General features: G+C 41.9%; 1 protein-coding gene across 1 annotated transcript; it reads right to left on the bottom strand.

The window, feature by feature from the left end:
- Positions 1-306: 306 nt before the first annotated feature.
- LOC118421486 (RNA polymerase II-associated protein 1-like) lies at positions 307-17761 on the bottom strand. Its single transcript, XM_035828834.1, has 21 exons — positions 17572-17761; positions 16788-16943; positions 15829-16077; positions 15241-15350; positions 14595-14693; positions 13892-13993; positions 13106-13292; positions 12796-12812; positions 12211-12351; positions 11402-11536; positions 10896-10965; positions 10629-10732; positions 10286-10341; positions 9996-10097; positions 5026-5187; positions 4442-4592; positions 3124-3195; positions 2554-2663; positions 1695-1899; positions 1054-1188; positions 307-474 (listed from the first exon to the last, which is right to left on the bottom strand). The coding sequence occupies exons 1-21, from the start codon at positions 17612-17614 to the stop codon at positions 328-330; spliced, it is 2553 nt and encodes an 850-aa protein (XP_035684727.1). The 5' UTR covers positions 17615-17761; the 3' UTR covers positions 307-327.
- Positions 17762-18130: the final 369 nt, after the last annotated feature.

The following is an 18130-nucleotide window of genomic DNA, read 5'->3' on the forward strand; positions in this document are numbered from 1 at the left end:
GCTGAGGATTTCATCAATGCTTTAAATAAAAACATTTCATTACTCTGTGGAAAACTACAATTCACAAAAGCGAAAACTTGCCAGACAAGTTTGGGGTATGTATGAGTAGTTCGACACATTTGATTATTCACAGACGTGTGCAATGACATAGATAGTTTGTGATCAAAATCCCCCTTAACAAAAGCAGTTTGTGTGATTCAAATTCATTCATTACAGAAATACGTTGATAAAGGTGAGACATCCAGGTAATAAGATATGCCAAAAAACTCAAGTAACTGGATATGATTTGGGACATGATTACTGTAACACTGAAGTTTCACATCCTGCTTACAAGAAGAAGCTTGGCTGGAAGATGACAGTAGACATGAGGTCGTGGATGTAGTGCTCGTCTCCTGGTAACAGTCTCCTGAGGAGTGTCAGTGCGGACTGGTGATACAGGACTGTGTGGGGATGACATGAGGGGACTGAGGGAACCTGGAGAAGAAGAAATGTGACTTTATTTGAATTGCAAAAGGACACTTCAAAGTGGACACTACAATGTAGGCACCTAACAGGCTGACATGTAACATGACATTGTGTTACATAGTCAACATAGACAAGAATCTGCACTATCAGGCATGTCCAGCCACCATCTAAGTAGCATGTACTAAGTTCTCATCAGTTGTTGTTGTTGTTGTTGTTATCCGTTGTTTGATTATACTGCTGCTGGAGTCCTTGACGCAGGGGTAGGCAGCAGTCGTGCAGCATCAGGTACATAGATTATGACCTAGGCCTCATTAAGTAAGCATAATTTTGCCAGTTCTCCTAAATTTACCATAAACGTTGCCAAGTTCCCTCCATGCATACCCTCTAAGACTTTTCCCATTGAGTATGTGTCTGTCGTAACTTTGAATGTGCTCTTTTCATCTTTTCCCTTCTTTTCTTCATAGTTGCACTTTGCTCTAAATCTGCACTAAAGATCTTGTCTTAAGCCCTAAAATTGTGGACCAAGTAAAGATGTAACAGGAACATGCAGCCGTTTCTGTATTTTTTAAATAAGAATAGAGGAAGTACCAGTTGTGTGAATAGCTTGACCATGTGGTACAGCAGGTGGTGTTCAAACCTCAGCCAGTAGGAGGCGCTGTCTGACTGTGACTGCCAGCTGGACAAGAAGGCCACAACGTGCTGCTGTGTCACCAGGGAGGAGAGCTGTAAAACAAAAGTAAAACATTAAATTTTTGCTTAGACCATATGTTGATGCGAGACTATATATGACATCCTTTGGATACGAGCATACAAAGAAAAAATCTGTTTGTCTAAAAGAAAAATTGCTTTCAGTATGACAATTGGTCAGGAAGGCTGAATAAAGACTTAAATCACAAAGTATACTGAAAAATAGATTGTTCATCTTTGCATCTTCTTCTTTGACTTTGGAATTTACTTTAGCATTCACCAACATATGTAATCCATTTTGAGTGAGTTTCCAAAATTTTTGTTCATTTTGCAGCTGCTTAATGTAAATTTATATTTAAGGAATGGTTAAAAACTTTGCTGGAAAACAGGTCAGCTGAAAATTGATGCGAGTCCATATGTCATCCAAAATTGAATCTACTTGGCCTTATTAAACCAAGATCTGCAGAAAAAGTCAAATACAGATTGACTACACACAAGAGTACATTCACACAAAGTAGAGTACTGCAGACAGAGAAGCCCACCTTGTCGGCCAGCCCCTTGTGTAAGCTGACAGCCTGTACAGCTAGTCTGTACACTGCTGTCACCATGCTGTACGGGGAGTGTTCGTGTACACACAGCCACGGCTGCTGTCCGCTGACAGCCTTCCTGCACCCCAGGTCGGGCAGCGCCGGGCTGTCCTGTCTGGGACCAGCTGTGCCACAGTGCTGGCAGGTCGGGGAAAATGTCCTGTAAAGAGAGAAACAGACAGTGATGAGAATATTGATGCTTCAAGTACAGAGCTCTGAAAGAAAATGGCTGTATATGTCTATGAGGTAATAAGATACACAGCCAATGACCAGCCCTGAATCAATATCCTCAGGAGGATTCTGCAGCCAATCAGCAAGCCTGGTGTTGTATCAAAGATTTAGCTACCCACTTAAGGTGTGGACCTCAGCAATACTGGATCTGCTACAATGGAACTACTGAATTCTAAAGTGGCAGAATCTACATGCAAGCTTCTATGCCAATTGATAGCGACTTGGAGAACAGTTTATTTTTCTCATTATGCAATTTCCCATCTCAGACAAACTTTCATGTTAAGTTTCCTTGCTGTTTCTGTACCAAGGTAACTTTTACAGAGAGTGGTTGGTAGCCCTTCCTCTTTGACGAGGCACCTCCTAAAACACTGGACCCCCATTCTATGTCCCTTCCAAAGGACAGTGTAGCCCTTATGGAGATGCCCTGACACCAGAACTCAAACCGGGGTCTCCCGGTTACCAATTGGAACCAGGAGCTCAACTATGAGGCTGCTACCATTTGAGCTACAGGGACATCCCACTGTCAATCTATGCCAAAATTAATAACAAAGCCATACATAACACCTGCAGCAGCTGCACGCACCTGATTTTCTGCAGCTGTGTTATGAAGTAAGCAGAGTTGATGAGTGGCAGCAGAACCTCGGACATCAGCTCCTCCAGGTACTGCAGGGTCCCCACTGCATCATGGGAAGGCTGCAGAACACACAGACAAGATTGTCCTTACAAATTGGTCAAGATTAAGGAGACATACTTTTAGTGTTACAGCTGTTTTTTACATGTTTTAGGCAATTTTGTCAGGCTTTCTATTTTATCTTGATTTCTTTACATCCATTTGCCCAACAAAAACTCCTAAAAAATACATCAAAAACCAAGCCTGAGCTAAACCTTTGCTTGGAGAGTAGATATGATACTACTCTTACATGCATGTAGCACTAAAACTATTTTAAATCAAGGTGAACTGTTCAGGGGTAATTTATCTACACAGACCTTTATGTCATAAAAAATAACAGACAGGGTTCTTGAGCCTTTGCATCACAGTGCTCTGTACAGGATAGCAAAACAGTGTTTCAAAAAAAAGATCTTATTCTGCAAAGACACAAGTAGATAAAAGACCCAAGGACCTGGTCATTGTGTCCACCAGTCTGTTTCTTACCTGCAGTACCAGCTTGCACAGGTAGGAGGCCAGGTAATGCAGACAGCTTGCAACAAGTGAAGAGTTTACTTCCTGATAAGATACAAACAATATGTGAAATGATAAGTATTGTCTCAGATATTTGCCTTGCCCTAAAACACTCAAAAACAAAACTAAAAGTCTAAGAGGCATCTAAGAGAAAACTGAAATGCATATTAAGAACATCATTTGCATATGGGACTATCGCGAACAACAGTATTAAACAGGGGATACACAATGTGAGGTTCATCACCACACAAAAAAAGGTTGAGGTTGGCACGTTCCATGTGTTTCTTCCAAAGTGAACTAGCATTACTTATATACCAGTAATTATGTCATACCTGTGACGCGAAAACGTTCGATACGGGTGTTCCGGACCAGGCAATAACTTCCGTATCGCACAGGTTCGAAAGGTGTATCACACGGGCTCCATTTGAATAAATTGAACTGTTTCGAGCGGGCCGAGTGCGGCGCCATCGAAAGTTCGAATACCTGATTCAGACATAAATAAAATACAACACGGTGTATTTTGCATCATCCTTGGTCCCAGCCTTCCCGCGGGTCGGATCACACGGTCGGGCTGGCACCTCAGGTGATACGGAATACACCGTGTTGTATTCTACGTTTCTCAGTATAATTACCTGTGGTTCCCCTGTGTGAGAGACAGCCTGTGTTACCCATTTCTTCACACACAGCTGTAATTATCATTATAATTACCTGTGGTTCCCCTGTGTGAGAGACAGCCTGTGTTACCCATTTCTTCACACACAGCTGTAATTATCATTATAATTACCTGTGGTTCCCCTGTGTGAGAGACAGCCTGTGTTATCCACTTCTTCACACACAGCTGTAATTATCATTATAATTACCTGTGGTTCCCCTGTGTGAGATACAGCCTGTGTTATCCACTTCTTCACACACAGCTGTAATTATCATTATAATTACCTGTGGTTCCCCTGTGTGAGATACAGCCTGTGTTATCCACTTCTTCACACACAGCTGTAATTATCATTATAATTACCTGTGGTTCCCCTGTGTGAGAAACAGCCTGACAGGTATTACCCACTTCTTCACACACAGCTGTAGTTATCATTATAATTACCTGTGGTTCCCCTGTGTGAGAGACAGCCTGTGTTACCCACACCATACAGCCATACAAGCTTACCTGTGGTTCCCCTGTATGAGAGACAGCCTGTGTTACCCACTACATACAGCCCAGCTTACCTGTGGCTCCCCTGTGTGAGAGACTGCCTGTGTTACCCACTTCTTCACACACAGCTGTAATTATCAGTATAATTACCTGTGGTTCCCCTGTGTGAGAGACAGCCTGTGTTACCCATTTCTTCACACACAGCTGTACTGCAGGCAGCAGGCCAATCACATGGCTCCAGTTGATGGGCGGGGCAGGCAGGTTGTCATGGTTACCTTCTCTCTCTCCAACATTAGCCAATCTACAAGTTACAGTAAAAATATTAAGATCTAACTGAATGTACCAACGCGTGCAAGTACGCTGCCCATATTCAATAGTACATGCCAAAAAAACAATTGTTAATTACACTATACTGGTACTGTAAGGTCACAGACATGTAACAATAACAGTAAAATTAAGGTGAATTCATTTGTTTTTCTTTTACATTCACTTCAGTAGTATTATAAAAAAGAACTAAAAAAAAGAGAGAATCTCTACTTACTAACCCTATTTTTTAGGACTGTAAGTGTAACCGAAAACACGACATTTCTTTCCTTAGTCTTAAATCTATTACTGTTCAGTTCAGACTGAGACAATGATGTCAAAATCTGAAGACTAGAAAGCTTGTTGCTGATGATGTTGCATACATTTTGTAGATCTAGTAGGTAGAAGTTTAAAGTATACATTAGCCATACCTTGCTGATAGTTCTGTGGCTACCCCAGCAGTGTGGGTGGCGCCCTCTATCAGGCTGAAGAGTCCTGCAGCCTGGAAGGCTTGTGGGTCAGCACGGCTCCCCACACAGGACAGGGTACCAAACAGTCTCTGTAGGGTCTGCACAACCACCGGGTACAGTTCCCTAGGGGGGTGTTGGGGGGGGGGGGGGCATGGAATAGAATGCATTTAAAGCTATACTACCTAATATTTGGACAATAGATTTTCCTGCCATTTCTTTACATAGTAAGCTAAATCTACACTTTACCCACCGGGCTGAAGTTAGCAGCCCATTTAGCAGCCGATTTTAGCAGCCGATTTTAGCAGCCGATTTTGACTTAGAGGAAAGGTAGCATCCGATTCGACTACATATATTTTTATTTTTTTTTTGCGATTTAGCCCAATTGAACACATTTTTCAACGTTAGCGTTGACAATTGTTATAAAATAGTATTTTTCCAACAATTTGAGTTTGTTATCGTTAAGTCGCAATTCTCAGTTTAGCAAATAACAGCAAAATTAAAAAAAAAACTCCAGCAGCGACACCTACCGGAGTGAGTGTACTTACGTAAAATCGGCTGCTATACGGCTTGTAGAGCGATATGCTACTTATCTAAACGTGGCCCGTGAACTTGTAAGTGTAATTTAGATAGCTTATACCCTTACGTATTCAATACAAGTATCGAAATTTACGGGCCGGATTTAATTAATGAACTAATTGAGTTGAAGCAGTTTCTACACTGAGCCAAGGGAGCGCAAAATCGGCTGCTAAACTGCTTGTAGAGCAATCTGCTACTTATCTAAACGTTGCCCGTGAACTTGTAAGTGCAATTTGGATAGCTTATACCCTAACGTATTCAATACAAGTATCAAATCTTACGGGCCGCATTTAATTAATGAACTAGAGGGAAACTAACTGATAGGAAATACGGAAGCAGGGGCGGGGGCATAAAATCGGCTGCTAAACTGCTCTTAGAGCAATCTACTGATTATTTAAACGTTGCCCGTGAACTTGTAAGTGCAATTAAGATAGCTTATACTCTAACGTATTTAATACAAGTATCAAATCTTACGGGCCGGATTTAATTAATGAACTAGAGCGATCTAATTGATAAGAAATCGGCAAGCATAGGGGGCGCTAAAATCGGCTGCTATACGGCTTGAAGAGCAATCTGCTACTTATCTAAACGTGGCCCGAGATCTTTGCAGACGAATTTAGGTAGCTTATACCCTAACGTATTCAATAAAAGTATCAAATCTTACGGGCCGGATTTAATTAATGAACTAGAGCGATCTAATTGATAAGAAATCGGCAAGCATAGGGGGCGCTAAAATCGGCTGCTATACGGCTTGTAGAGCAATCTGCTACTTATCTAAACGTGGCCCGTGAACTTTGAAGACGAATTTAGGTAGTTTATATCCTAACACATTCGATACAAGTATCAAATCTTACGGGCCGGATTTAATTAATGAACTAATTGAGTTGAAGCAGTTTCTACACTGAGCCAAGGGAGCGCAAAAATCGGCTGCTAAACTGCTTGTAGAGCAATCTGCTACTTATCTAAACGTTGCCCGTGAACTTGTAAGTGCAATTTAGATAGCTTATACCTGAACGTATTCAATACAAGTATCAAATCTCACGGGCCGGATTTAATCAATGAACTAGAGGGGAACTAACTGATAGGACATACGCAAGCAAGGGGGGGGGGGGCATAAAATCGGCTGCTAAACTGCTTGTAGAGCAATCTGCTGCTTATCTAAACGTGGCCCGTGAACTTGTAAGTGCAATTTAGATAGTTTATACTATAACGTATTCAATACAAGTATCATATCTTACGGGCCGGATTTAATTAATGAACTAGAGGGTAACTATTTCAGTTAAAGCAGTTTCTACAATGAGCTAAGTGAGCGCATGCTAAACTGCTTAGCTAGTTCCCCTCTAGTCTATTCATTAAATCCGGCCCGTAAGTTTCGATACTTGTATTGAATACGTTAGGGTATAAGCTATCTAAATGCACTTACAAGTTCACGGGCAACGTTTAGATAATCAGTAGATTGCTCTACAAGCAGTTTAGAAGCCGATTTTTGCGCTCTCTTGGCTCAGTGTAGAAACTGCTTCAACTCAATTAGTTCATTAATTAAATCCGGCCCGTAAGTTTCGATACTTGTATTGAGTACGTTAGGGTATAAGCTCTCTAAATTGCACTTACAAGTTCACGGGCCGCGTTTAGATAAGTAGCAGATTGCTCTACAAGCCGTATAGCAGCCGATTTTAGCGCCCCCTAGCTTGCCGATTTCTTATCAATTAGATCGCTCTAGTTCATTGATTAAATCCGGCCCGTAAGTTTCGATACTTGTATTGAATACGTTAGGGTATAAGCTATCTAAATTGCACTTACAAGTTCACGGGCAACGTTTAGATAAGCGGCAGATTGCTCTACAAGCAGTGTAGCAGCCGATCCCCCCCCCCCCCCTTGCTTGCATATGTCCTATCAGTTAGTTCCCCTCTAGTTCTTTAATAAAATCCGGCCCGTAGGATTTGATACTTGTATTGAATATGTTAGGGTATAAGCTATCTAAATTGCACTTACAAGTTCACGGGCAACGTTTAGATAAGCAGTAGATTGCTCTACAAGCAGTTTAGCAGCCGATTTAATGCCCCCCCTCTCCCCATGCTTGCGTATATCCTATCAGTTAGTTCCCCTCTAGCTCATTAATTAAATCCGGCCCGTAAGATTTGATACTTGTATTGAATACGTTAGGGTATAAGCTATCCAAATAGCACTTATAAGTTCACGGGCAACGTTTAGATAAGTAGCAGATTGCTCTACAAGCAGTTTAGCAGCCGATTTTGCGCTCTCTTGGCTCAGTGTAGAATTACTGCTTCAACTCAATTAGTTCATTAATCAAATCCGGCCCGTAAGTTTCGATACTTGTATTGAGTACGTTAGGGTATAAGCTATCTAAATTACACTTACAAGTTCACGGGCCACGTTTAGATAAGTAGCATATCGCTCTACAAGCCGTATAGCAGCCGATTTTACGTAAGTACACTCACTCCGGTAGGTGTCGCTGCTGGAGTTTTTTTTTTTAATTTTGCTGTTATTTTACGCCCCCCCCCCTCTGCTTGCGTATGTCCTATCAGTTAGTTCCCTTCTAGTCTATTAATTAAATCCGGCCCGTAAGATTTGATACTTGTATTGAATATGTTAGGGTATAAGCTATCTAAATTGCACTTACAAGTTCACGGGCAACGTTTAGATAAGCAGTAGATTGCTCTACAAGCCATTTAGCAGCAGATTTTTGCGCTCTCTTGGCTCAGTGTAGAAACTGCTTCAACTCAATTAGTTCATTGATCAAATCCGGCCCGCAAGTTTCGATTCTTGTATAGAATACGTTAGGGTATAAGCTATATAAATTGCACTTACAAGTTTACGGACAACGTTAGATAAGCGGCAGATTGCAATACAAGCAGTTTAGCAGCCGATTTTACGCCCCCCCCCCCCCCCCTTGGTTACGTATTTCCTATCAGTTAGCTCCCCCCTTGTTCATTAATTAAATCCGGCCCGTGAGATCTGACACTTGTATTGAATACGTTAGGGTATAAGCTATCTAAATTGCACTTACAAGTTCACGGGCAACGTTTAGATAAGCAGCAGATTGCTCTACAAGCAGTTTAGCAGCCGATTTTATGCCCCACCCCCCACCCTTGCTTGCGTATTTCCTATCAGTTAGTTCCACTCTAGTTCATTAATTAAACCCGGCCCGTAAGATTTGATACTTGTATTGAATACGTTAGGGTATAATCTATCTAAATTGCCCTCACAAGTTCACGGGCCACGTTTAGATAAGTAGCATATCGCTCTACAAGCCGCCAGCCGATTTTACGTAAGTACACTCACTCCGGTAGGTGTCGCTGCTGGAGTTTTTTTAATTTTGCTGTTATTTGCTAAACTAAGAATTGCAACTTAACGATAACAAACTCAAATTGTTGGAAAAATACTATTTTATAACTTTTGTCAACGCTAACGTTGAAAAATGTGTTCAATTGGGCTAAATCGTAAAAAAAAATAAAAATACTTGTAGTCGAATCGGATGCTACCTTTCCTCTAGGTCAAAATCGGCTGCTAAAATCGGCTGCTAAAATCGGCTGCTAAATGGGCTGCTAACTTCAGCCCGGTTTAACATTGAATACCAAGGCTCAGTGAGAGAAGTTGCAACATCAGTGCATAATACAAACATGTCTACAAACTGTGATCTTCCTACATGGACCTCCATGTGCTGATTACCCCACCCCATACGATGCCTACTGGAGGCCTGGAAGTTGTTGTTTACAGCCAGGAGGGTCTAGTTCTGGGTGGCGATTAAAAAAAATTACGTAGTATACCTTTAACAGTGCAAAATTTAATTACCACAATTTCTTGATTTAAGTATGTCGATGGCCTAACTAAATTTCGTTCCTAGCGTCCGGCCTTACAGTTGCCACTGTGGGGGTCATTAACCCCAGCCAGCGAGAGATTGGGTAGACACAAGCTAACAGGCTAAGTATGTTGGGTAGACATAAAAAAATGGGAAAACACAAATACCCAGTAAAGTATGCAGCCCTTCTCCAACTACATTTGTATCTTGAACATTTGTATCTTCACACCACATAAATTCAAATTCATCAAGGTTTTCTTCTCTCTTCCCTGGGTTATTTTGCATAAACCAAGGACTTCTTTATCTTGTCCTCACTTAGTTGTAAAAATGCTCATTTTTGCTTTGTGAATTACTGGCTATGGGTTCCTGGATCTGGTTTGAGGTCCTTTGATACTTTTGATACTTTCCATTCTTTCCATTCTTCCCATACATCTGAGCAATAACCTCACATACATGTAGTACGCATCTCGACTTTGGTAAAAATATGAAGTGAAAGTCAACAATTAAATCTGACTGACATGTTGACATGACGTACCTAAAAGCCTCACAGCCCAGCCCATAGACAGCACACGTTGCCCAGGTACGCAGGGATTCCACAGCCAGACTGTAGGCCTCCAGCTGGTCTAACTCAAGATCACTGCGAACAGAAGTATGATCATTATCTGCCACATTGTCTATTAGCAATAACAGTTGTCCATGCAAGAACGTTTTGGCCTAGCGCAATTAAAGAAATTGTCCATTGAACATTTTCAAACTTTATCCAGGTGCTTGAATATGCTTTGCATCGATGTATGAGTTACGAAGTCCTTACAAGGTAGACCTTACCTTGGGTGCTCTGCAGTATATCTCATTATTCTTTCCATCAGGGAATGCTTGGAAATCTGAAGTAAAAAAAAATCTTTTGAGTCTAATGAAGCCAAACGTTGGTCACCACTAGCAGTGGGTACCAGTACAGCAAATTCAGGTCCAGAGGATAATGTTACAGTCCACCTAGGGGTATATCCCCAGTACAATGAACCTGTAAAAACTGTACATATAGTGCCTTTCCTCTCTGTTACGATCAGTGAACGAATAGCTCTTTAGTGAACTAAACTGGATTAATTTCACTTTCACACACAGAGAAGAGTGGTTAACAATAGAAGCATAATATTATGTCTCTGTTACAAACCAGGATTGCAGTGATGTTCCTCCCTGCCGTACACAACACCCTCATCAGCTTCATGGCCTGTGGGAGGGGACGGCCGTGCGCCTCTGACTTGTCTGCACTTGACACTGTAAAACAACATGGACATTTGACATGGCACTTCATCAAATCTGCAAAGGAGACTAACACCAGGTAACAGATGTCACCCTTCTTCATTTATCTTAAGCATATCTTTGAAATGTGATATAAGAGAATGGAGAAACTAGTAGATAAAAAATACATTTTCCTTACCTTTGTCTGCCCAAGATAGTGGCAGAAATTCTGTAAAAACTGTTTCCATTAAGTGGGGACAGCGAAGGACCTGTTAAGAAGAAACATAACAGTCAATTTACTACTTACATATATTGTATATTGTGGCTTTCTTTGGAGTTAAGCAGCTTAGCATACAAAGATGCAATACCAAACTGACCAAATGATACACATCTATCAGTGTTGATCCTCCAACTGGAATAATACTGCTGGTGTATATATCTATACATGTACATGTATCACCCGAAGTACCATCCTGAGTAGGACCACCTGACGGTCAAAGGTCAAAACATCCTGCAACACCTATCAAAAAGAGTAGGGGTACTTCCCGGTGTGAGTGGATCAAACCTTGCAGTCTGGTCTCAGGGTTGACATCTAGGAAAGACTGTCACAGTGATAGTCACCTGTTATGCCAACCCTTCCACAAATGTGGTAAAACTGAATAGATAAATAAAAAGAAAATAGATAAAAGATAAACCCAGCCAGACCTGGTAGGCGGCCTGTAGAGAATGCCTGGCCACCCGGATGAGGATCTCTACAATGTGGATGACCACAGGGCCGTCTGGTCTCAGCACCTCCAGGATGTAACGTAGTCTGGGCAGTAACGTCATCCGCAGGAGACCCTGGGAAAAACACATCAGGTGATGGTTGCAAAATTTGAGCTTTGATTTAACGCAGAGGAAACCACAAATTTTTAGTCAATCTCACAGTAAAACAACCTCCGTCGAATGTCTGATTCACTGTGCTAACTTTCTGGAAACTGGAAGAGTGACATCAGGAGTGAATCAAAGGTGGCAGACAGACAGAATCTACCACCGTAACGGTTCACAGAGCCCTGATGTAGACTGCTACCTTCACTCCTTATATGTCGTCATGCTTACGGTTCCAGAAAGTGAGGACTGATTCGAATAACTGTACTGTAACTTTAAGGCTCTATAAGCAATTTCTGTACACAAAGTAAAGCTTTCAACCAGTCCCTTAATCCTTGTCAAGTTAAAATGACCAAAGCCCTTGTCATGTGACCTGAAATCAGCCACAAGTCAAAGGTGCCTGTAGCAGCCCCCGTCTCAGTTGAAAGATTTTTGACGTGTTCTTAAGTATACAGCCTCTTCCAATCCTCTTAGAAAGTCTGGAAGGAGAGGCTGGACTTGGTTCAGGCAAGCAACCCGCGATGACGATGATGAGAAAGTAATTGAGAACTTATTGTTGTATGACAACTGTTCACAATCTTTTAAAAGTTTGCTAGTCTGAAATTCACCAACTTCCTAACATGGAAGGAGAAGGTAGATGGACGTACCTTGATGACGTCCTCCTTGGCCAGCTCTTGGTCAGTCTTCTCCCGACCCTTCTCCTCCCCCTCCTCCTCAGGATTTCTCATAGAACACAGGGCAGGGAACTCACTCCCTCGGTACCAACTGTACACATGGTCTGCACACAACTGGGGAGAAAAGGAAGTTGGATCAAACAATGTCCCACCACATAGTGTCAGAGGTTGTGCATTTACATGATGTATATCATACATATTGCTAAGCATCAGGTAAAGGTACACCATTTACTAGACATGCCTATTTTCAAACCAACTCACTAGCAAACATGGCCATGGTGGCTCTGTTGTCTGGCTAGGGTTGTTGCAAGCCACTAGCAGGCTTAAAAATGATCTAAATCACCCAAAAACATTTTGCTGATTTTCTGGAGATCTTTGTGAAATTCCAAACTCTATTTCTGTTAAAGTTGACGGAACATTTTATCAAATCATGTATGTGAGAGACATCCAAGTGTAAACTGCAACATGTGGTGTTGGTATATATTTGAGACTCAAGACTTAAATTTTGACATTTTTTCCCTTCTTACACAACTGCCTGTTGGGATGAGTTCTATTGACCTCCGATCCACAGATTGCTTTAACAAAGAGGTCGTGAAAAGTCGATATGTCACATCCTCACCACAATCGTTTAATGCCAGTTTACCTTTATCCGCTGGGTAACCTATATCCGTTGCTTTAAAAAAAACAGGTATTTAGGGATATCAAGTCAACGTACGATAGCTTCAAACTACAATAGTTTGAACATATTACAACTTGAAACCGCCTTCCGTCGACTTGATATCCCTTAATACCGTGTGGGTAAACACAACAAATATGGGGTACCCTGCGGATAAAGGTAAACTAGTGTTATACCAACTGTAGCTCCTACAATGCTTCTGCAGACTTACCTCGTCCCCAGGTAAGACCAGCAGGCTGTGCAAGGCTTCCACGGCCGTGGCCACCAGACTGGGGGTGTTTTCATCCAGACTGAAGCGTACGACAAACACCATCCCAGACTCCAGCATCATGGGTAACAGGGGACCACTCAGCGCCACGGCAAACTCACCATTCCTCGCCTGGGGTTGGTGTTGGGTGTAAACATATTAAGCAGACATACAAGAGAAAAAAACACCATAAATTATAAATAAAACACCATAAATAGTTTCATCCAGTGCAAAATGTGTTCAAGATTGGTGGAGAAGTGATACGTATACTTTATTTGAGTTTTCTTGTATTTTGTTTTGGTCCCCCGGATTTGTTGGTGACTTGCCGGAATTGGGGGGAAATACAGCATAAAACTAGAAAGGCCACATATTTCAAGAAAATGCAGGATGTCTTCGAAGGGAAAAGGACAAATAATTGGAAAAAAAAACTTAAAAAGCCAATCGTCAAACATGCATGCCCTGTTCGCAATATGAAAGCAATGTATGTATAAGATACATGTCTTAAGAGAGAGAAAAAGAAGAATAGATAAAAAAACGTCAAAAGTGGGACACGAACCTCCGTCCTGCCACGTCAAAGACAGATGCCTTGCCGGTTAATCTACTTGTACCAGCATTACGTAATGGCAATTTTTAATGTGTATAAACTGTTTTAGCCTATGTCACAGTAACCGTTCTGAGTTTTGATTGGCCAGAAAAAACATCATGTTTGGAAATGATGAAACAGGCCTTACCCTGGCTACAATCCTGGCCAGCACCTGCAGTGCCAGTGCCCTCTGCTGGGGGAGCCGACTGCGGGACAACATGAACAGCTCCTCCAGGGTGTAACCTGCCACCTGGGGAAAACATTGATTTAGAGTTGTCATACATGTATGTGAACATAAGGTTACAACTTCACTGTGATAACTTTAAATTGTATTACCAACAACTTTAATGAATTGACTGTTTAAGAGCTATTATGATATGCAACTTTTGTTTGGGGGCAAAAAAAGTTAGTACAAGGAGAGGGTTTGGCTCTGCCTTCCAATACCGTAACTTAGACACAGTGATTTAACAACCCACTGCCCTTACGGCCTCAAAGACCTTTGCCTATGTTACTTTATGCTAGAATGGGCATTTGATAGAGTAAACCATTATGATCAGAGGAGGTTAAGGTTGCAGAACACAGTATTTATCTGTGACACGTTGTGGCAGATTTAAAAACAAGAACCAGTCAGTAAATTTAATCTCATTTCCACATATGTTGTAAGCTGTACCCTGATGAAGTCACACAACTTCAATTTTTGTACCTTGCTTGTGTGCCATGCAGTAAATTTTGAGACATCGAACCTCTTTCCTTTGGGGTCTTTAACCATGTAAATCTCCATTAGCAATTGAAAAGATACTGTGTTCTGCTACCTTCACAAGGCAGGCAGCTAACTGTACAACTTCACTGACCTCGGGTTCATCTCCATGGTGATGCAGACCCAGGTGGGTGGGGACGTCCTTGTCCCTGGACATCAGCTGACCTTCAAGGTCAAACCTGGCAACCTTGCCCTAAATAACAGGAACATAACATAAGGTTATCTTCAGTTAACGTTCCTTCTGCAAAGAGCTACTTTACTCACTAAACTTGTAGAGGTTTAAGTGTAAAGTTACAGGATTTAGAAGGTTAATGTTACCTGCAGAGATATCTATGAAAACAAAGTTTAAAACAAATTGGTTCCTGCAGTTCCAAAAAAAGGTGCTAGGAGGCCCAAACTTACAGCACTTACTCTCTGCCCTGAGAGCTATCTACCACTTGAAACACAATATGAGATACCAAAACCACAAGTCTTGCTGCAGTTCCTTAAAAAAGCACTAGGGGGCCTATCATCAAACTTGACCTTGGTTTTCTTGATCCTCATGTATAAAACATCATTAGGATCCACTCAAGGCTTTTCGAATTCTGCTGCTCAAATACAAACAGACAGACAGACTGACAGACAAACACATTGAAAACATAACTCTTGACAAAGGTCATAATAAATGTATTCCTGAAACATCTTGAAGAACGTAAATAAGTGACAAGTAATGCCATTTTGATGATAAGTCCTTGTCGTACCTTGTTGTCCCCAGGTTTAGCAGCAGGGAGGTCCTTCATCCACTCCAACTTCTCATGCTCCACTACATCCATGTTCAACCAGTCTTTGGAGGACTGGATGGGCACTTGTTCTGATGGCACAATTAAAACATTGAATAAGTAACCTTTATGTTGATTAGGCTATGTTGCTGAGATTAGATGGACTATAAGACACAACTCTTGCGAGTTTACATTCTGAAGTAATTGGTCATCAGTATTGATCCTGAAAAAGGCAACAGAGGTTGTTGAAAATTTGATCCGACTGTAAATCTTTGTGTTTGAAGAAAGATTAGCATTGTACTAATACTAGTACTTTTCCTTGCTGTTTTGAGTATCGGGGTATATTTTAATAGGTAGGGCTTCCTAGCCCTTTCCATTTAACATTCGTTAGAGATACCTCCACAAACTTAGAACCCCTATATTACATCCCTTTCGAAAGGCGCTGCAGCCCCAACCAAGATGCCCTACCCAGGATTAGAACCAAGTTACTAACTAATTGGAACCAGGATCTAAACTGAGGTTGCTACCAGTTGAGCTACAGGGACATCCCTTATAGGGCTGTGTACTGACCTTGTAATGGAACCCCTGTGTCCATCTCAGCTAGTAACACATCCTCAGAGTTGTCCTGCTCACTGACCATACTCCTGAGTCTGTCCTCCTCACTCAGACTGGACACAGCAGACACACCTGCAGCAGGGACTTGTGCCTGCTCTGCAGTACCAACAGGGGCAGTCAGGGGGCTCTCATTACTGGTGTGTTGTGTCTCTCCTGTTGACTGGTGCTTTTTCTTGGAAGCCAGAAACTGGATGAGACTGGGATCTGAAAGGGACAAAAATTTGAAAGCAATTTTTATGTAATTTGTTTAATTCAACTTTTTCGAGATTGACAGCTGGCAAGAGATATGATATTTATGATCTAACATCAGAATGATGAAATAGTTGTAGACTCTAATATAGTCTCCTAATTTCTGTTAGGAAAGCGACCCTAAGAACCAAAGCCAACCTAAGGTCCACTTTATTTCAGATTTCATTTGAAGGCGGCACACCCTTTTAAGTCTAGCGACAATATCTTCCAGGCAAATATCCTGAAGGAAAATAACTGTATGGGAGGTCAACGGATACCCTTCAGCTAAAAGACCAGCTGAGTTTTGTTTCTTCTGCTACCCCAATCTTCATAAATTAGATGGTAAAAGAAATTCTGTCCATGAACAGTTTTGTCACATCTTTGCCGTGCACTACCTTGGACCCATGTCGCAGAATAACTGGGCTATGCACTGTTCACACCCGTCATATTATCCACGATCTTCGGGCGTATCGATGGAAGGTCGGCCATATTCAAGATTGACAGAGGGTTGCGCGTATTTTTCACCTGAAACCCGTCCCTGTCACATATAAGCCATACTTTGTACCTTGTACAATTGTTGTGCGATGAAGTTATTATTATAAGCGAGGCTCGGGCGATTGCCGCAGAATCGTCGTCCGATCGATTTTTGCCAAATGTGACAGAGGTGTTATGGACACTAGACTTACCGAGGGTCTGCAGTAGTTTATCCCTCTCCTGTTGAATCTGTTCCTCTGTCATGGTGGACAGGCGAGCTACGTTCTCCTGGTGAATCTGATGTACTTCTGTCTCTACAGCTCTTCTATCGTGGGAGAGTCCCGATCCCTCCACAATGGTGCTGGTGTCTTCAGTTGTTCACATAGGGAAAATATGGACATTCCTTATAGTCTTAAACTCTGAAATCATTTTCTATTTATATATGATATTGCTTAGTAATAGTAGCACAGAACTTATAAAACTGGTGTAACAATGTTAGGAACTAGAGAGTAACATTGTCTATTCCTCCCTGGTCCTCTGGTTCTTTTAAAATGTTGCAAAGTAAAACAATGTGTATCAAAGGATACCAGTTGTTCTTGTGGTTTACAAATGTACCTTGAATTGACTACTGGCATATAGGTTTTCTTACAGGGTGGGGTTGGTAGCTCTTCTCCTGACTTGAGGCACCTCCTTGAAGACATGGCCCCCATTTTATGCCCTTTCCAAAATATAGTGAAGCCCCAACCGAGATACCCTTCCCAGAATTTGAACTGGAGTCTCCTACTTTAGTTACAAATTAATCAGAACCAGGAGCTCAACTGCTACCAGTTGAGCTACAGGGACATCCAAGCCTTTGTCTTCATCTTGAGCTGAAGTAAAAATCGTTGATATGCAAAATGAAGAGAAAGCTAAAACAAATTCATAGATAAGAATGACAGACTTTCAGACAAGGAAGGTTTGGATAACTATTTCTGTACAAAAATTCTAAGAACATACCTCCAAACATAATGGTTTGTGCATTGCCTTGGTCTGTCTCCATCTTTTCTGTAGCTACCTCCTGGTTCTGTTCTGGAAGTCCAAACACTGTTGGAGACACTGCAGAGAACTGCTGTGCAAAGAGGCTGACTGGCTTGGTGGGTTTCTCATTCTGAAGAAGATGATATTATACATACAAGTCATCTTTACCAGATAGTGTTATCTTTTGACAGTAGGGTTGAAACGCTGAACACCACCCACATGCAGACCTGTCCCTGATGGTGAACACCATCCACACACAGACCTGTCCCTGGTGCTGAACACCATCCACACACAGACCTGTCCCTGGTGCTGAACACCATCCACATGCAGACCTGTCCCTGGTGCTGAACACCATCCACACACAGACCTGTCCCTGGTGCTGAACACCATCCACACACAGACCTGTCCCTGGTGCTGAACACCATCCACATGCAGACCTGTCCCTGGTGCTGAACACCATCCACACACAGACCTGTCCCTGGTGCTGAACACCATCCACATGCAGACCTGTCCCTGGGGCTGAAGACCATCCACACAC

Source organism: Branchiostoma floridae, chromosome 1, assembly GCF_000003815.2.
Source record: "Branchiostoma floridae strain S238N-H82 chromosome 1, Bfl_VNyyK, whole genome shotgun sequence".
NCBI lineage: Eukaryota > Metazoa > Chordata > Leptocardii > Amphioxiformes > Branchiostomatidae > Branchiostoma > Branchiostoma floridae.